General features: G+C 40.6%; 1 protein-coding gene across 1 annotated transcript in view; it reads right to left on the reverse strand.

Moving 5' to 3' along the window:
• Positions 1-15,869, reverse strand: part of CALCR (calcitonin receptor) — a 109,391-nt gene extending 93,522 nt beyond the window's left edge. The window contains exon 1 of the mRNA XM_052638566.1: positions 15,788-15,869. Within this exon, the coding sequence (XP_052494526.1) occupies positions 15,788-15,817 (30 nt within the window). The 5' untranslated portion in view covers positions 15,818-15,869. The remainder of the gene's footprint in view (positions 1-15,787) is intronic.
• Positions 15,870-21,545: the final 5,676 nt, after the last annotated feature.

A 21,545-nucleotide genomic window follows, 5' to 3' on the forward strand; every position in this document is an offset into this window, starting at 1 on the left:
GTGGAATTGTGGTGTGGGATAGCAGAAAGAAGGTTTGGGGTTCACATAAAATTGTGGGTGAGGGGTAACCAAGGGAAGCTTTGGGCTGTGAACAGAACTAGGCTCAAGCCCCAACTTTGTTACTAAACTAAATGGACTCCTTTAGCACACATTTTAAGCTGAGTTTTCTTTTCTATAAAATGAGGATCAAAACAATTATAAAACAGATAGCAGTTACTGACTGCTGTTTATCTTGTGTCATTCTTGACACTTTTCCTACTTTATAGTAAATCTGTAAATAATTCTTTAAGATAGAAATAATTCCTTCTTTAAAAGAAGCGGAGTTAGCTAAGCGAGGCCAAAAAATGTTAATAAGCAGTACATTCTGCAGTATCCTTTAACGCATGTAGTGCATTATAGAGTGTTGAGTGGGAATCAAAAGAGATACTGAATGTGAATTTACTTCCTAGATGCTGTGTGCTTCACTCAGCCAAGGCTTAGGTGTTTTGTATATGAAGAGGGCTATACTGTAAAGATATGTGTATTCACTGATACCATTTCCTTTCAAGTATAACCTGTTTCCTTGAAAAATTTTTAAAAACTCTAAAGTGGTACTTACTAGCATAAGAGTTAATCTTGGGAAATTTTACAGAGTTTGCTTTCTGTACCACTCTTCATCCCTAGCAGCCTTCTTTTTCAGAAAAGCCTTGATTTCAAAATTTATTAATAAGTACAAATCCTCTCCCATTGTCTCCAATGTGAGGTAGGGGACATAGGGTTGATGAATTCATAATTTTTAAATAAAGAGTCTTTTAAAAACCTGTCATCAACTGTTATCATCCTTAGATTAAAAAGAATGGATTTTTTTTTTTTTTTTTTTGCTCCAGAAAGGGATGAATATATCTCAGAACAAAGCACAATCCTTTAAACTGAACACACTTAGTGGTAGGACAAACTCTTGACATGCTCTTTGAGCTTTTCAATTTTGCTGCCAGACAGTGAAACCTCATCATGGATCCACACGGGTCATCAGATGAAATCTGAGAACTCCTATTTTAAAGACCATGTGGGACTGTGAGAAATCATGACTGAGCAGCAGACAGACCTGGGTGAGAAAGTATGTTCTGGTTTTCATAGCACAGGATGGCACGCCGCTCTACCATGGGCTCTGCAGTTTGGCTGTTTGCATTGAAATCTTGCCTCTGCTTCCAGTTTCATCATCTTTCCTTATGTCTCTAAGGCTCATTATTCCCGGGAAGTAAAAGGAGTATAATAATTACGCCGTGATTATTATGAGTATTAAATGGGATAATTCACTTAAGAACATAGTAAGCCCTCCAAAATGTTAGTTTTTAAATTTATCTATTATTAACATATTATTCATAATTAAAATTATCTTTATTTCTTTTCTTATTATTCATTTATTTAGCTTCTTTGATTTTCAGTTTACCTATCTGTTAAATGGAAATAAACATAGCTAGCTTGCGGGATTATTGTGGAGCCTAAATGAGACAATACGTGTTGGTGCATAGAATGGCATTTATCAAAAGCCCAATACATGGTAAGTCCTTACAATTTTTTGTGGCATCTCTCTTCCACATTCCCCTAGTGCATGCACAGTTGGCAGGCAGTCCTTGACATCTCCAAGCCCCTCTTTGGTGTTGTACTTGAAACTCTGTCCCAGCCAATCCCTCCATCATCTGCCTAAAAACTCACCTGTCCCATCTATTTGTCCCTTAAGGTCCTGAATGCACCTGAAAGCAATTCCATCAGCAAACTGCCTTGGGAAAGTTTCGAATGTTATTTAAACAAGCACACTGAAAAATCCTAAAAGCAAAACACATTCGTGATTATCACTTAAAAACTCAGCAATACCTATTTCGGAGCTCAGCTTAAAAGTATTGTGAAGATGAAAGAAAAAAAGACAAGAGACTCAAAAAAATTTTTTTTTCCGGCTTGGAAACAATGAATAATGGTAAGACCAGATACGATTGTTTTCTCTTCTGCCTAAATCTGTGTTCATGTCCATCAGCCTGGACAAATCAAGGGGTCCCCCAAGGTGCCATCTAGCTCCCCACATTTCTACCTGCTAGTTATTACAGGGGTTATGTCTGGATCTCGACCCTTTCTTTTCTTTATTGTGGGGTGGCATGTGGCAGTTGTAGATTCTGGACAGTGATGAGATCAAAAGGAAGGGTAAATTCAGCTTATACTGCTATGATCTGATGGAGAATTCTCCTTGATAGAAAATGTCCTATTTTCTTTCTAATACATACCTCCAAGTCTAAAAACTGTTCAATGCACCATGGTATGAAACTAGAACAGCTATTCTTTCCTGTTCCCCCAAAACATCTGACTAAGGGGATAAAGGGAAATATCTATGTGATACCGGAGGTGTCATATTTCCTTTATTTCTTCATCTGTATGATGAAGGGGTTGGATTAGGACCGCTAAGATCTTCTCTAATTACCTGTAAGAAGATGCATACTAAGGAGCGGGGAAAAAGGTAGTTTTAGAAGATTGATAAGTGGCTGAGAAGAGGGAGCATGAGAGAAAGGTGTTACGTTCTTTTACAAATTCATCAAACACACAAGCAGGTCATGGACTAACTTAAAGGAATGTAACTAGGTGTTAAGAATCTGAATGAAATTTGGGGACAGGCACACATGACAAATGGATGGTGAGAGACAACTCTTATTGTCAAAACCTGGTGTTATTAAAACTGGGTTTTATTCTGAATCATTTAGCTGGGCATTTAAATAAATATGAAGAAGGACTTGAAAGTATTGTCCTTGTTATGCTAAGAGGTGGTACAGACTGGAAGGGGGCTGGAAAAAAATCGTTGTATCAACAAAGAAAGGTTCCATCTCTCCTTTCCAGCTCCAAACTGTTACATCAGACTCAGTCCGCTCTTCTTCAGTTTGTGAGCCAGACTGCTCTTTGACTTTCTGGCAAAGAAGAACTTAGGCTAGGATTAAATAAATTCTACAAGGCAGTGTCTACGAAACTTTGGACTTCTGCTAAATTGATTAGGCTAATTTACCTATCTGAAGGTTCACTAAACAGAATAGGATGATAAGTGCTCTGTTCTGCTACAGACACTGATCAATCTTTAAAAGTATTCAAGACAAGTTTCTGTGTTAAAGACCAAGTGATTTCTTTCTTTTTCTTTTTCTTTCTGTTCTCAGAGGATATTTTGTGTTAACTGAGGGTAATATAAATATTTCTCTGTAATATTTTGAGATTGATAAAGGGCAAAGATGATCCTGAGCCCTTTTATTTTTCTTGAGTACTTAGAATGTAGTCTGGAGAAGGAAACAACAACCCACTCCAGTATTCTTGCCTGGAGAATCCCATGGACGGTGAAGCCTAGTAGGCTACAGTTCACGGGGTTGCAAAGAGTCGGACACGACTGAGCGACTTCACCTTCACCTAGAATGCAGTATCATATCAAATTGACACAATAACTATTAAGAGTAGATTTTCTTTTCCAACTAGATTGAAATAAAATAAAACTCCTTCTCCTTGTGCTGTATACACATTTCCACCCCATTCATGAAGGTGATTACACTTCATACAACTTTGGAGGATTAAACCTTCTTCCTTTATAGTACATTCATTTCCCTTGCCTCTAAAATGATAACCTACTGCTGGAAAAATGACCTGATTCACAGTAAAATTGGATAGGCTAATGTGAAGCAGTTAGGTTCTAGATCAATATTCTGTGAAATACCCCAGAAACACATGTTTTCCATTCTTTCTTTCATTATTCTTAAAATGAGCCGTAACAATGGAGGGGGGAAAAAAGCTTTAGACTGAAACATACCACAAAATAGAATATGTGAAAAATTAAAAAATAGTAAACAAAAGAGCTAAAATGGATATTAGAAAGGAAAATAACTGCAGATATGGTAAATAAACTAAAACCATATCAGAGATGGTAAATAAAAATCACTTGCAAAAGGCTGAGCAGCTTGAACACGGAAACACACACAGATTTTCCTTTGACTATCTGAACAGATTCCCCACCCCCTCCCCCACCCCCTGCACAAGTACACAGAGTGCCAAAGCGGTCATCTCACAGGGAAATAAGGCCATTCACAACACGTGGAAAAGTGCTGCCATGCTCCAAAATAGATCTTGGAAAGTTTATCATCTTCAAGTGAGTGAATAGGAAACTTGACCATTTTTAGACTGATTAAAATTCAATGTATTTGTACTCGCCATTTTTAGAGCAATTTTTTTTTCCCTCCACATCATTAAAACCCTATATATCATGGGTTTCTGACTAATTTTCACGTAAGTAATCAAGATAAAGTTTTGAAATTCTATTTAAAACTATATTTTGCTAAGACAAAATTTTGCTTTTGTTTTTAAGTAGAAATTGCACCTTTACAATAATAGAACAAAGTTTTTGCATTTGACTCTGCTTCTTATGAATGAGGTGTCAACTTGGCAAAGCGTAATTTCCCCTTCTTATAAACCACAGTGGAATACTATCACCTCGGGGGCATCCTATGACAGCTAGAGACATTAAGATTTAGAACAAATAAGGAAAACCACTTCAATTTCTTTAATTTTCTAAAAAGAGAGAAATCCATGGATCCTCTGTTGAAAAAAACTTTAAAGTGAAAGACATTTTACATTATTTATTTATCAAATTTTATTTTATTGAAGTATAGTTGTTTATAATGTTGTGTTGACATTTTACATCATGATAACAACACTTTGACTGTTAAGCTTTTAACATAAATGTACAATAAACACATTTTTCTTTTAGGATTTACTTACTCTCTGAAGCCAGACCTCCTTCATTTTCCAATTCTGTCCTGGGTTGGCTGTGTGTTCTTCCATAAGTAACTTACCTGCATGTGCTTCTGTTTCCTTATTGTGCAAAGGGGATAATAACTGTACCTACCTGAGAGTGTTGCTATGAAGATTAAATATATTAATATCTATAAAAGGCTTAGAACATTACTGGCTCATAGTAGGTGCTATGTAATTATTAGATCATTATTGAAATATTTCAATAAATCTATTATAACCAAGCTTCCTTGAAAAATTTTAATACATACTTTCCCTGAAAATGAAAAATTACACACTTTGTTGTGAATCAGATATTGGTCAAAGTTTCACATTGGACTTTGTTCCTGTCAGTCACAACACCAAAACTTAATTCCTAAGAACCTACCATGTATAAGTTGGTTATTGTGACAGAATGCCTTTTTTTCAGCTAGTTTTGCATATTGCAACTTGAAATACTTAGTGAAAAATCCTATTTGAACCAAAGAATTCATGGAAAGTTCTTCAGCATTTTACTTAGAAAAGCCTGTCTTTATATATAGGCAGCAAAACAGGTAGGTGATAATCTTGGTTGGTAAAAATTACAGATTCAACCAAGGCTGTGAACAGAAGATATAATTAGGAATATTTATAAAAATGATTAGATTTTTTTAAGAAAACACATATCCTCCAAAGCGATACAGACTAAAATTAGCTCTTACAAGCCTGGATATGGTTCTGTCTCAGCAGGTACCAGACCAGTTTAGACTCATGAATATGACATCATATGGTCAATCCCACTGTGAACAGCTGCCTCTAAGAGGAAATTTGAAAATGATCAAAAAGGCCCACCTGCCCCAAGCCACCCTTGCATCAGTACTTAAAGTTCCTGTTCTCTTAACTTTCTGAAAAGGCAGATTTCCCAAAGATTTTCAGCAGGGTATTAAGAACTGCTGTATCACAAAAGGGTCTTGTGGCTACGTAAATTGAGAAATGCTGTGAGGACAAGATTAAATGAATATATACCTTCATTTGTTAAATAGATATTAATCGAGTGCAGGAAATAAAAAGAATCAACAGGGCAGACCCGATGGGCTTTATATTCTAATGCAGGTGATAGAAAAGAGACAAGAACGGGAAATAAAATGATTATGAACTGTTCTAACTGTTAGGAAATAATCACGGAGCTGAGAGAGAGAGATGAACAGGGCAACACAGACTTTAGAAAGCGTGATTGACTGTGGTGGGCCTCTTTGAGGGGGTGACATTTAAGCTAAGGTTTGAAGTAAGGGAAGCAGCTAGAGACGTGAAAATGAGTGAAAGAGCATCTCGGACGGAGGGAAGAGCTCCTGTGGAGGGTGTGAGGAGGAAAAAGATGTGTTGTGCTCTGGTGAATGGATCGAGCGGAGTGCGGTGGACTGAGGGGTCCCAGAAAATGAGACGGGAGCAACGAGGCTGCGAGAGCCAGGTCACAGAGCTCTAGAGGCCACGACAAAGAGTCGGGCAGCAAGGGCACAGGTGTGGTGGAAAGCCCTTAACGACGCTGCACGTGGGGGGGGGGGGGTACCTGCTCTGATCTACATGCTGGGAGTTTACTTCAGGCGCTGAGCAGAGACTATGTAAGGGAGGGGTGCAAGGCCTAGTGAGCAGGCCAGCCAGGAGCCAGCGGAGCAGTCCCTGCAAGGGATGACCCTGGCTGGTTACACTGCCCGTGGAGGATACAGGGCAAATAGGACTTCGGAGCTTTTAATATGCTCCAGGGTAGCATCAAGCTTCAAATTTGACACTAAAGATCCAAACTGATTTGGCCAGATAACACATGTCAGTGAATGCCAGGTTCAAGAATTACCTCCTGAATCATTGATAACGCAATTGTTTTTTTCTTGAAGAGAGTAAGGGTTTATGCCATACTAGGTCATCTGCAGATGGCAGGGTTTGTAGGAATAGGGTAAAGGAAAAGCAATTGATTTGAGGGTGGGGGCAAAAGGGAGTTGAGGGGAAGACTGTGGAAAGACAAGCAGTGGGGCTTTTTCTTAGGAGAACAGGTTTCTGGAATAAAGGGGAACACCTCGAGCCATAGGGCTGTGGGAAAGTAAGGGAAGGGAGGGGGCTCCAGAGACAGGCTGCACCTCTTATGGAATGTAGCCCAGGGCCATTCTTATTCATGTGTTTAACGCTCCATGTGGTCATCTCTAAGTACATTCATGCAAATATTTGCCTGCGAATGTTCTTGACTCCCCGCCCTTTTGCAGACTCTTCAGGGAGAGCACTGGGCTTGGAGTCAAAAGGCTGGAGTTTACAGGGCAGCACTGTCATCTACTGGTGGGGAACTATGTCATCTCTGCCTCGGTCTTCTCTTTAGCGAAAGCGTTCGACCCCACATCAAAAATACAGATAAAATATTAGCTACCGAGAAAGCGTATGGCATCACCTCAAATACTAGGAGTGCCTTTTCACAAATTAAAATGCAGCTCAGAGAGACAACTTCCAGCGTTGATATATGCTGACTCCAAGTTGCCACTACTCAAATCTGCCCCAATTATTAACATTCCAGCAGCTAAGAAGAAAGGCCAAGTTTCTCATTGACCTTCTATTCACTAAAATGATATATCTAATTTGCAAGAATATACGTTTTCCTCATTGGGGGCAATAAAATCATTCTTGTTTTGAATGAGGAAAAGAAGCAAGCCTGTAAAGTCTCGTTGTTCTTGCATTGGCCCTCGAGCAACAGTGATCACTCACCACTTTGCTGGGATTTTTTTCTTTTGCCTTAATGCCATCTTTGCAGTCTATATGATGTTAGGGATGAAAAAGTGTTCTAATATTGTTCTGACCTTTTAGCCCTGTGGTGGGTCCAGGGAATGAGGTGTTAAAGCAATTTGCATTATTGTGCTGTCTGTGCCAGGCGGGAACTTCTCTGAATCTTGGCCTAAAGAGATCCCACCTCAATGTCCATAAACACTGACATTTTCTACACTCTTCTGCTTGTAAGAATTCTGTCTGTCAGACTTAAGGTTAGCAACAAATAATTATGCTGAAGTTTGGGTTAATTAATGTATGAGTTGAGTCCATTTGAAATTTAAATTTGGCAGCAGTACACTTCACCTGTTCTTTTTCCCCTTGTTGCCCAAGTTGACTTTATGAAAATCCCACCAGAGAGGAAATTTCTAAAAAATGGCAGAACTTTCCTTTAAAACTTATCATCAAAGTGATAATTTTTTCCTAGTCTAGTCCTGGGGTAAGTGCTATTACTTTTGGGCTCCAGAAAGGGATAAATACAGTTTTCATAGTCAGCTGACACCAAATTCATATTTGTTTACAACATTAATTTGCTGAGTTCATAGAAATAGGCTGGGTCAGACATAAAAGCCTAAAGTCCTAGAAGAACTAATGTCACATTTCACTGCTGTGCAGGAAATTCTTACATATATACATAGCTACCTAGAATGCCCACTTGGCATATGGCGTGAACCAGGGGAGGCTCAGGAACGCAGGTGAATGCGTCCAAATTCCTGGGCATTGGTTACTGAGACAGGCTTAGTTCCTAAAACCCTAGTGGGTGTGAAAACTGAGCTTGACACCTCCAGAGAGACTGACTTATTGTCCATGGAGAGGCGCTCCCCATTCCATTCGTTATTAAAGGCTCTGATCATTCAAGACAATTCATATATACAATTCTAATAAAAGATATCTAAGTTGTCATCAAAATTTCATTTGACTGCAGTTGTGAAATAAACCAACCTTTTGGCATTAGGCAAACAGGCATGAGTTCCAGCTCTGCTGCTTCCAAGAAGCTTGGTGAGCCTCATTGGCTTTCTGTGTCTCTGCTTCCTCACCTATGGAGTGGGATCGATAATCTTCCATAGGACTGTCCTGAGAAGTGACGGCGCATCACTCTCTCCAGCGCAGTAGGACTTCAATGAATTATACGTAATTATTTTATTTATATTCCTAACGTGAGAATTAATTGCTCCCAGGATGTCAGTCCATATTGGTAATATGAGAGAGGTCAGTTCTATTTTTTCCCTTTTCTACAGAAAATAAATACTACTTAAGTAGCTTCTGCCTAGTGCAAAAAGCACGGGTGAAGTAGAAGAATCCACTCTGTGATTAAGAAAGTGTAAAGAGGCTGGTGGGAAATGCTTCTGCATGCCTAAACAAAATGTTATGCTCTGAATAGGTAAATTCTCTTTTAAATGCTCAATGAAGAAAACAGAGTTGGCTCTTCCGATCAACACCAACTCAATCCGGAAATAAGAGTGTGGATGTAAGAAGCTCTGAGATGTGAATGGATTATTGATTTGAGAGAGAAGGGGCTAAAATCTGTAGCAATATTGAGCTGATACCATAAAGGTGGAAAAACTTACGCCTCAATGTAACAAAAATAATTACAGGGGAAAAAAAAAAACATGGCCATGTTTAGGTAAATTTAACCCATTTCACAAAGAGAAGAGATGGTCTCTTGTGTGTGCTGGATATGGGATAAATACGTGACTGTCCTTTTTAGTATAGTAGGGAAAAAAACCAACAGATATTCCACAACAGAAAATGGAGAATAAAATGCCATTAAACAAATATAAAATGGTATACTTTGTGATCCAAAATTGGCACCTTTCACTTGTATAATTCACTTGTGCAGCTTCTAAGTACACACATATTCTGGGAGACATTTGGGTGCTGAAAGGGGATATTTCTAGATTGCAATCTTTGCAGGGAGGGAAGTTATAAAACTCATATTTGCCCCCAATACACTGTTATATCAAAGAGATTAAGCATTTGTTTCAATGAATGAATGACAAAAGGGAAGAATACTTTATATACACAGAGGCACACACACACAGGTGTGCATGCACGCTACCTCTGGAAGCCCCAAGGAAAGAGATATCACAGGGTGTGATATCTTGCTTGAAAGCAGGGGAATTGATCACTGGAAAGACTTTAAAAAGAAGCAGTATTTCAGTTAAACTATAGGGAATTGTAAGACTTCAAAAAGGGGAGATAAAGTAATGAGTATATATCAAACTGACTGAAATTGTCCTGTACACTCAATGCTTGCATTTCCTCACTTCTCGTTCTTAGTTAAATCCAGTTGCAGTCTCTCAATCCTTATCCCATTTGACTTCTTCGCAACATTGAGTCTAGGTGCCTGCCCACTTTACCCTCTCTGGTTTCCCTAATACACATTTTCTTGTGTTTCTTCCTTTCATCTAACCTTTCATCTCTATCTTTATTACAGGCTCATTTTCCACTGACCCTTAAAAAATTGGCTTTCTCGAATAGATGTTCTGATTTTTCTGCTTGCTTTTGTCCCTTCATTTTTGACTCTTTTTTTTTTAAAAACTTCTCTATAGGCTATACCCTCCATTCCTACACCATCAGCTGAAATACATATATGATTGTCTCCCAAACCTGTACCTTTAGTACAATTCTCTCTTTTGAAACGCATTTCTGTATCTACTTCTATTGGACATTGCCACTTGGATAAGCCAAATGCATCACATTTCTAATTAAATTCTTTATCTGCCTTTCCCAAAATATTATTTGTCCTATGTGAAGGACGTCCATCTCTCCTGTAATCTGTATAATCTCCTATAATCTGAAAGAAACTTGAAATTGATCACACCATCGTTTCTTTCCCTCACTTTTCCTAGTTCACATTTCTATCATTCATTAACTACCCTTGCAGACCCCTGTAAGCTCCTGCTTTTGTTTTTTGTTTTTCCCTTTTTCTTTTCTATCTCCACCAAGGTGACTCGAATTGTTTCTCCTCTCTGTTACTGCAGAAGGTATTTTGATTAGTCCTGGCAAGGTCCGCAGGGTCACAAGAGGCTTCCATGCCGCTGTGCTAAAGGGTTTGCACTTCATCATGAAGGCAATGGGGATCCTTGGAAGAGCTAAAAGAGGACATTTAAATAATCAGATCTGCCATTTTGGCACATCAGTCTGGCTGAAAGATGGGACGCGTATTAGAATGGAAGGCAGATTCCGTACTGCTCTAATACCAGGTTGGCTCGGCAAGACTGGATCTTGTCGGAGCTGTAGGTGCTTCTCCCCCCACCCCGGCTTTCAACTCCGTGTCCTGCATTGCAGAATACCTCCTGGGTGCCTCTGGATACCTGTGGCTTCTCGCAAATCACCATGTTGGTTCAAGCCTCCAGGGCTTTTTACTGTCTGCTGTCATGCCTATAACACAGCTCATCTCTTCCCCTGCTTATCTGGCTCATTGTTTTGTCATTTAAATGCTGAATCATATCCCCATTTAGGGTCACCTCCCTTGGAACGCTTCCACGGTGTCCAGCTCGGGGTTGTTCCTCCCTGGGCAGCGCTCACTGGCATTTGTCTGTTGGAGTACTTACCCCACGGGTCCGTGATTATCTGTTGGGTTGTCTGACTCTTCCAGTCTCCTGTGAAGCCAGGAACTGTAATTTGTCACAGTATGCCCGGACTAGGACGGCAATGGGCATTTAGTAAATATTTATTGAGTTTTTAAATATGAACAAAGCTATGAGGATGGTAATTTGTTAGACGTGTTACTGGGGAATGTTGAATATGTTTTGAAGGACGGGGAAGGTGATATTTGAAACGCCAAATCCTGAACTACCAGACAAATAAAAGGCAAGAATTGGGGATGGGGCTGCCGGAAAAAAACTAAAACCAGAGTCAAGCAGCTCTGCAACTAAACCATTAATGTAAACGGGCCCCCTCCCACCCACACCCCAATTCTGAGGCAACAGAATATCAATTCAAATTGCCCACTGAAAATTTTCATAAGGGCTGAAAATGAAGGAGAGACTGGATTCAATTTTTGTGGCATCACTATGGCTTTGGAACTGGAATTAGGAAGCTGTTGAGGTTTTCTACTTGGCTTAGATAGGAAAGATAAAATGAGATCACATCATGAAAGCTCTTCCATGCTAGGCTGAAGAGTGGTTCTAAGTCTTAGGCTCCCAGGGCAATCACTGAATAATTACGAATACAGGGGGACAAAATGGGAGCTTAGTAAACAAGTCTGACCGTGTGTGTAACACTGAATGCATTACAGAGAGACTAAACGTGGCTGAATATTTGGGGAACATTTAAGTATTTTGTTAAAGGTAATAAGCTTAAATGAGAGGGGTGGCAGTGAAACTACGCAGAAGAAAAATGCAGCCTCCATGAGAAAAATCTGGAGTAGCCTTGAGATTTGATAAGACAGAAGCAAGATACACATTTGCAAACAGAAATTTTAATGAAATAGAATGGTTAAATACTGATTACAAAAGCAGAAAATATTTCATGGAGCTAGATACTTTATTTCTTTGACAAACAGCTCCTTGGGTTTAGAGTATTTGTATTATTCCTCTACAGAGAATACCAATTCATATGCTACTTTTAATAAAGAGAGGTTTTTCATTTGAACAAAGACATAATCTTATACTTCAGGTACCCAGAGGAACCCTGGGGTATCCTGCAGTGCAGGTCAAGGGCATGGAGCCGAAGGCACAGTGGGAGAAGCACAGTCAGCTTCCATGAGAAATGGTCTTGCAGAGCCGGCTGGCTAGCTGGGTATTAGACACCTTTAACTGCACTCCTTGATCCACGCTTCTGACAATAAAAATTTTCTTAAAAAAAAAAAAGCACTAAACTACATTCCAAACAGACAACACCCTTTTTGGAAAAACAATTCAAGAAAACCGCACTTGCAAATATTGAGAAATAGATTCTGATGACATTTTCTATCAATTCTTCCCCCTCTCAATTCTTCATTGCTAAAATAAAATTATAAAAACTTAACACCTTTCCATATTACTAGTTTTCTACACTCATAAAGTGAAGGCAGAAACATAAGTTAATATTATTTTCTGTGTTTTGATAGAAAACAAGTTAATACCATGGTGACAACACAAAATATTATCACTTGGTTTGTAATACTCATTTGTAATTTGTTTTGTAATACTCATTATATAGACCTCTATAAGATCATATCAATATTGAAAAGCACAGAGTGGTCACATAAAATAATGCTTTTAATTATAATTAAAAAGTTGAATAAAATCTCATAGCTGAGTGGAATATTACTTATGTATTGGTCATTCTCTACTGACCTTGAGGACAGGTCATTATTTGTTTAGGTACCTTCAGGCTTAATGGAATGCTTGGCATATCATAAATAATCACAATACTTTTTGAATAAATGACATTTAAAAAATATACCACTTACATAGAACCTACTATGTACCAGGCACCTAATCAAAGTGATTTACAAACATTAATTCATTTAATTCTCATTAGAAAAACCTGATTTCATGAAGAGAATTAAGATACGCAAAGGTTATATAATTTGCCCCAAACCATACAGCTTCTTCTAGAAGATGGTAGAGTCAGGCATGAAACTCAAGGAGAGCCCTGTCAGAATCTGTGTTCTTAATTAATACTGCTTTGTAAAAAATGCTGTCTTTAAATTAAACAGATGTACATATATAAATATGTGTATTAACTATATTTTATAACAGCATTGAACTTAGAAGACCAGGGTTCAAACACACATTAGATTTACTCAGTTTGTGGCAACTTTGAACAAGTTTGAACAAGTTCATCAACCTAATGGGTTAATTTCCTTATAGGTAAAATCAAAAGAAAAGCTGGTACCTCATAAGGCTTCTGTAAGCTTTAAAGAAAATAATTTACGTGAAAATACTAGACTATAGTCAGCACCGGGTTATGCTATTTGGTGTGCCGAGAAACATGGTACTATTTTCTTCTTTTCTGCCTTCAAAAGGGTACATATTTGCATATTACACATCATATAGATCTTAGCAAAAAGGAGATCAAATTGTGTATTTGGTAAAACATTGTTTCCAGTAGCTCTTAAAGCTAGAGTTAATTTATTAAACCATTTTCTGGACAGTCAGATAAGCTTCAGACTCAATAGCTTGTTTTGTAGAAAAAAAAAATATATATATATACATATATATATACACACCAGAAACCATTATGGTTTAAACATCTACGATCAATGGGGGAAAAATATATATTTCTTCTATTTGGGATATAAGGTTATAAATATTAAAAATCAAATTAGACCCACAATAGAACATAAGGCATTTATGTTCCAAGACTCTCCGACATCACCCGACTCTACCAAACCCGATGGGAACCGCCTCGGTCAGTGGTTCCCAACCATGGCTGCAGATTACAATCACATTAAAGAAGCCATCACAATGTAAACCCCCTCATCAGATAATCTGATTTAATTGGTTTGAGGTAGGGTCTGGGCATCTTTTTTTTTTTTTTAAAGCTCTCCCATTGATTCTAATTTGCAGCCTGAGTTGAGAACACTGGTTTAGGTTATCATTGAAAACATCACCAGTCTCTTATTTCCATTTCATTTTTACTCTAATAAAAACCAGCAGTAGATAATATTTTCATTCATGTCAACATTGAAAGAATCTGAGAAGTTCACTAAGAATAAGAGTTTTCTTCGACTTCGAGCATCATGAAACAAAACAACTCTAAGATTATTTATGTGTTCTTGTGAATACGTTATAATAAGGATTTCATGTTTACCATATTGGGTATGTCGGTATGGTCAATAAATAAACTTAGAGTACTTTACAAGGATTGACTATTATTCTTGTGGCTATAGTTTCCGAAATTAACTGTAGATTAGAGGCATGGGATCAAAGCAAATCCCGACCAATGGATGTTTTGACCCATGTTAAAATACTGAGTAGAAATGAGTGCGCACTGAGAATACTGACTTCAACTGCAAAGCTGTTTTGCAAAGCTAATCACCTTAGACCATCTCATAATGCCAGCATAGAAAACCAGCAGTTTTGACCTTTTAAAGCTGGGTTGCAACTGGCCACAGACTAGGCTACCAACATGCTATTACAAATGATACTTTATACATCCCACAACACCAAAGCCATTCCTACAACACTAAAACCACTAAAATCCCACAACACTGAAACCATTCCTACCATTGTCTCTAATGGTAAGTGAAGGTTGCCCAAATATATGGACTATTTGTTTTTCTATTACCATTTAAGACACACTCAAACTTGGACACTCTGCTTTCTAAAGATTAGTTTCAGAAACTACGTGGCCACACTTTGGTTTATTTTGAACATTTCACTTTCCATCACCCAATAATGCAACAAATAACCTCGAACAGACGATTTGGTTCAGGTTAACTACGGCAGTCAGGGTCTCCTCAAGATCGGCGATGGAACCCTGCCTTCTAGTCTTGCATGTACAATGTAATATTAGGTTAAAGCTTTCAGACAGAAATTTTATTAGACAGTTCTGCAAAATATAGCCTGAATCATGGGTTAAAAAGCTAACTGGATTGTTAATTTTTGACTTTGACCGGATTTCCTTGGACTACAAGGAAAATGAATGTTTCGGGAAGATAGAACTAATATGTTAGAACTTTTCTTGAAGTCTTTCACCCGGCTTTGGAAAGAGCATCATGAAAGAGTACTCTTTTGGAAGCTATGCACACAACATATTTTTCCTAATAGGTGTGAAGAATGGCTGCTATGCATAAATGATTGTTGAAAATAATTCTCTGTAAAACATGACTTAACAAGTAACTCCATTGACCACTGGGCTCATTACCAATATCAAGAACAACCAAGACCCATCATGTAGATGCCAGTATCATCTGTTTGTTAATAAACACTTCTTAGAAAAAATCCACAGCGTTCAGCCCCTCATCGGGTAATTTTTCAGACTCAGGAAGCTGAAGAATGAAACTTTTAAGGGAAATTGACATTAACAGCAGAGTAAAACTCACACACAGTCAGAGGACTCCTCAACATGACACCCTGAGTTTCAGCACCTTCCTAGGACAGCTAGCTTTCCTTTAATCAGGGGTAAGGAGAGGCGACTGAGAATAAGCCGACCCCTAATCAGACTCTCAAACATCGCAATCAAACTGCAGTTTTGCAATCAAAACCCAAGGTACCCAGTGCATCTCCACCATACCCCAGAACATCCCAGAGCTTGGAGTAAATCCCTGTCATTCCAAGACCCTCCTTACCTGGAGTATTTTCTCTGAATTGTCCTCCATGGTGGCTCAGTAGAAGCCAAGGGCGTTCGCAGGTGGTGGCTCCAGAGGTTCAGGCTCCAGCGGGCATCTCCTGAGCAGGAGACGGCCGGCCGCCGCTGGGTGCGGTGTGAACGGTGCGTGCGCACCGCTCCAATCCAGGAAGGTCCGAGAGCGGCGCGGCGCAGCCCACCCAGAGCCTGGGGGGCTGGCCGTCCTAGCGGAGAGAAAACTACGTTAGTCCGGAGCGCTCTCTGTCTCGTCCCTCTCCCGATTTCCTGACACTTTAATTCTGCTTTAAGTGAGAGTTTATCCCTAACCCCAGTTTGTATTATAGGCTAAGAGGCAAACTGCCTTATCCCCGTGCTTGAGTCCAACCTCCCCAAAGTCCAGGAGGCTCACCTTCCCGGCGCCTTCCCTTCCAGCAGTGAGCTGGGCGCAAACTTCTCCCGACTTAAGTCTTCTCCTGCCCGCTCCCCCGCCCTACCCGGCCCGCCTCCACGTCCGCCTCCACCCCCCCGTGGAAGCAGAGGAGGTGGCAGCGGAATTGATGAGCGCCAGCCCCCCCCCGTCCCCGAACCCTCCCGCCCCCGTCAGCCCGCTCCTGTCCCCGGAGAGGGAGGGGGAGCAGGAGAGCTCCGAGCGCCTCCGCAACAGCCCCCTGCCCCCCTGGTCCGCGAGTGGGGCTGGGCCCGCCGCCGCTGCCTGGCTGGAGTCCCGGCGGGGGGCTCACTCCACGAGCCCCCCGGAGTGAAAGGCGGCGTAAACACGAGGAGCCTGAGAGGGACCCGAGTTAGACCTTGGGGAGGGGGCAACAGTCTGGGCTGGGGACGGAGGTAGCTTTTGGGGAGCCTTGTCCCCCTCCCCCAGAGGATGCCAATTCTGCAGGGACGAGTTTCCAAAAGAACCCACCCCTAGAGATCGTGCCACCCCAGCTCCTTCAGCCACTGCTCGGGGGACAGCAGCAGAGCCTGCGGAGAGAGGGTCCCTAGTGGGCGAGGTGGCGAAAGTGAGATGGAGGTGGGTGGGGAGACTGTGGGCTAGGCACTGGGGTCCTGAGAGGAAGCCGGGGAAGGAGCTGGGCTAAGGAGAGAGGCCGTGGGGGTCCGGAAAGTGCGGGCAGAGCGTTCAGACTGGGGCAGCTGTGCGGAGCTGAAAGCGCAGACTGGATTCGAGGAAAAGCGCCCTTCATACGGGGGGCTGCTGGTGGGCACAGTGGCTTACCCGGAGTGAGAAAGTGAGGAAGACCGGGGTCTCGAGTGCCTCTATCCCCCCTACCTCCCGCCACTCCCAAAGCCTCTGATGCCAGGAAGAGCCTAGGACAACCCGATTCCAGGCTGGGCACTACTCCGGCTGGCGGGCGCGCTCTGGGAGGTGGGCAAGTTGGTTCCAAGGACGCACAGCCCTCAGCATCCTTTTGCCCACCGCTGGATAGAGCAAGGGAGCCGTGGATGCTTTTTTTTTTTTTTTTTTTTTTCGTCTCCTAACTCTGTTCAAGGGACTTTGGGCTAAGAAAGCAACATCCCGCCGTGTCCCGGGACATCGAAGTGGCCGTGGACCGTCCAGGTTACCATCACCGCACTCATCTAAAGAACTAAAGGCAACAGCAGCCAAACAGGACGGGAAGAAAGCCAGACAGCAACACAGCACACTTTCCGGAACAGTCCGAGTTGCTCCTAAGCACTCAGACGTCAGAGGTACCCTGTGAACGGGACTGCAACCTGCACCCATCTGTTCTCTCATCCCTTCCCTGGAGAGATTACACTATAGGCAAAAGGTGCGTGTGTTTCTGTCCTATTTTGAACTCCCATTTCCCACCCTCCGGGGGGACTTCGGGCACCCCAAATTCATTTGATTGGGGGTTTGCAGCGGGAAGAGAGAGTCCAGGGACAGATTTATTAGGGGTTCATTAGGGGTAAGGCAGACCTTATCAGGGGTTTTGTTTTTCCAGGCTCCTTCTCCCCTCCATAACCCACCCCCCTTCGCTGCCACCTCCAGTCTGGGGACCCAGAGGGCTGTGTGTGACTCACCACGCATTCAAACCCTGCAGCACCACCCCAGTGCCGGGGACTATCTCACAGTCCCTTCATTCTGAGGACCTAAGTGGGAATGATGTATTTAACAGTAAAATATATGACTAGAAAAGGTAGCTGGACCATTGGGAGAGGAATCTTGCAAAGGAACACACACACACACACACACACACACACACAATAATACAAACAAGACCTGTACAAGAAATCTGAATTCTGGACGTAGATATGAATATTCCCTCTGTGCTTGGACTTTTTCCTGGGTTCAGTAGCCCCCTGCTAACCATCTGGGGCTGACCAGCCAGCACCTACCTGACCATGCCCTCCTTTGACACGTCTCTGACATAACATTCATTATCCTTTGCCAGTGCAAACAAGCAGACAATTATTAAAGTTGTCTGAGCATCCCCTATGGTCAACTTCTGGGTGCCAAGCACTGAGCATTTCCCTATTGTAGCCCAAATCATGGCATCAACATTGAATCAGGAAGAATTTTTGCCAAGTGGAGGGTGTCGTTATCCTCAGCATAGTGTTATCAAGCAAACACAGGGAGATTCTTCTGTTGTAGGTTTATCCTCGGGCATCCATTATCACCGATTGGCAACTGGTATTCTGAGCAGGATGTGGCTTGGTTCTGTAAAGCTACCAAAGGTGTGTAAGACCCTTAACTGTAACTTAGAGAGACAAAACAGAAGTCTAAGAATTAGTGAGAAAATGGCATGAGTGTTTTATAAAGTAAGTCCAACTGTGTGTGGTATAAGCATAAGGGACCCAGATGAATTCAGGTGCTGATTGTAATTAGAGAATATTGGAGGAAAATGAGAGAGTTTTATGTAGGTAAATTTCAGGGAAGCCGAAATAGGAGAAGTGGGATCAAAGATGAGGCTCTCTGGCCTCTCAAGAGGATAAAATTGACCATCGGACACAGCCAAAGGGGGTTGCACCTGTTAGAAGCACTTGGCGATTACAGAGATTTAACTCTATTGCTGTCTGAACACTGTCAAAATATTTTCTAAAGTAGATACAATGTTGTAGACCCTTGGAGGGTGGGTGTTCACCTGGGGATGGTCTGATAAGGGGACTCGGGCTGTATTTTTAGAAATACCATGAGGCGGTTATAGGGTTCTGAAACCAATTTAGGAGGCACAAGCTACATTTTAAAAATGAAGTAGAATAGAAAATACAGAGTTCATCTCCTGTGGCAGGTGTGGGCAAGAAACTTGTGTCTGCATGTGTGTACTGAGACACAAAGTAAATTATATTTTTTCTCACAATCAAAATTATCTTAAGATACTTGTTTATAATAAGCCACACTTCAAATGGAACATCTTATATTTGCAAATAAGCCTTCAAAAAAAATTAATCAAAAGGGCATTCAAGAAATACACATCTTAAAGTGTGATAAACATTTCTGAAGTTTTCTCCGATTGCTTGTGACTTTTAAATTCTCTGTCTTTACGAGACTTTGCCCCTTTGCTTCTGTCCCCTTTCCTCTTTTTTAAAAAAAGATAGAGAGCTGAGTGACCTCTCAACCTTGTGTCTTCAGAACAAGGTTTCTCTTCCGCAAAACCAGGATTCTGGCTCTATCACTTTAATGCCATTTATGGTTTTAGACTCCACTGACTTTTCCATAAAATCATGAAATTTTTGAATTACTGTGAGTGAAAGAAAGATCGCCTTTTATTAAAAACTAACTCTACTAAAGCTTGTTCTTGTTAAATATGATTATGTAAGGGAAGGTCACATTTTGGAGGGACTGAGAAAAGTCATGCATATTAAAATGTATGCGTTTTGTTATATTTGGAAGAAAAATCACTTATCAGGATAGCTGCATTTGAGTTTATTCTCTTTTGAAAAGAAATTTAGAGAAAAGATTTCTGGCCCCTCTCAGGAACCCAATTCCTAGTTTAACACCCCAAACAACACATTTTTCCTTACCTTGGAATACAACCCAATCCCTCAACACAGAATTCACTGCATATTCAATATTACCTTATGTCATGACACACTGGCCTATCTTCCCATAGGGGAACCCCAAAATACTGTATGTAGCCCTTACCCTCAAGGAACCCACAATCTATTTGAGGATGTCTGTTTCTTCCTCTTTTAGTCTCCTTCCAAAGAGACAACAGCTGGCAATTATCCTTTATATAATTACCCTTCACAGCTTTATAGACCTCATCATGACAGAGAAAAGAATAATTCACCTTAATGAAAAAGAAATATTTTCTTTTTAAAACAATTTGAATTTCCACCCAATAGATTAAGCTCTCTCTCGGGTAGGGTAGTCTCCGGCTTCGATTTTCTGCGTCTTTTCCAGAAATAGGAGACAATGCACTTGTGTCTCTTCCCTTTTCATCTTTCAAAGGGTCTAACACAGTTGTGTTGCTCTGCAGACACAGTTGTGTCTCCTGGCAGAGAAACAAATTTCACTTACCTAGGAAGTGTCTTTCCAGATTGTAGTTACACAAACCTTACTTGGGTTACCTGTTAACTTTATGAATGAAGAGCTCCCGTTAGGAGGAGATGGTAGGGACATACACCATTAAGTGGCAGTGGAAACTTCTTGCCCCTTGTCTGCTAAAGTTGGGAAATATCCAGCTATTTCCTAGTTTCTAGTGAGAATTCTGCAGAGAAATTCAGAATCCAGGAGGAAAACTGTAGAGGCAAATGGTGCATGCATTTATTAATTCATTTGATAAATAATGAATAATTGAGCTCAAAATGTTTACATTCTTACGGGAGGATGGAGATATATAATCAACAAAATAAGAAGTAGGCTGTTGATTCCAGATACTGGCAATACTAGGAAGATCAGAGGCAGAGTACCGACAGGCAGGCACGGGGTGCCTTGAGCTGCGATGTGAGCGAGATGCAGCTGGCCACGTAGAGCTCCCCGGTAAAGTCCTCGTGCAGTGTTGCTTCAGTTCTTGCTAAATGAAAATAAGGAGCACTACGATCTGGAATATGTTCTTTTTGTGATTGTGTGTGTGTGTGTGTGTGTGTATACATGTAAAGGACTCTGTGTAATTCAATTGTATTTAATTTGTGATCAGGAACCTGGCAAATGGGAAGTATTTGACTTGCCCTAAGTGGGACAGGGAGCAGTAATTTTTGGTATCTTGGGGCTGGTCCATATGAAGTTAAATTATGAGTGAACCCTAACATGGTGCTAGACTTGTGGCTTGGATTGTCTCTGGATATGTTGACAGAGTGCCAAAATGCAAGAGAATATACAACTTCCCTCACAACTAAAGCAAAGTTTACCTTTAATATCTATGATTCTTGGTTTTATATTTTGTGATGAAAAATCAATAGCTGTATTGCGTTTGCTTTAATGAGCACCAATCACCTACTGTCTGCTAAGCTCTCAGTGCCTTCTCATTTTAACTCTGGGAAGCGTGTGTGATTATTATTCTCACTGTAGAGAGATGCAGATACCGATATTTAATGGTTTGACCATGGAGCCTGGGTTCTAACATAGGCAGTCTAATATGTTAGACTGGCTTATATATGCATTTGACTGGCTTAATATATATTTGACTGGCCTTAATTCAGTAACTGTTCAGCACAGATATAGATATATATTTTAGATAAATATATATATAATATATTTGGAAGAGTATCTTAATACGCAATTCTGTACAGATTCACATATTTTTAAATGACAGAATTTTTTTTCCCAAAAATAATGTTTCAGCCAACTCCAAACTGAATAC

The sequence above is a fragment of the Budorcas taxicolor genome, chromosome 4 (assembly GCF_023091745.1).
Source record: "Budorcas taxicolor isolate Tak-1 chromosome 4, Takin1.1, whole genome shotgun sequence".
Classification (NCBI taxonomy): domain Eukaryota; kingdom Metazoa; phylum Chordata; class Mammalia; order Artiodactyla; family Bovidae; genus Budorcas; species Budorcas taxicolor.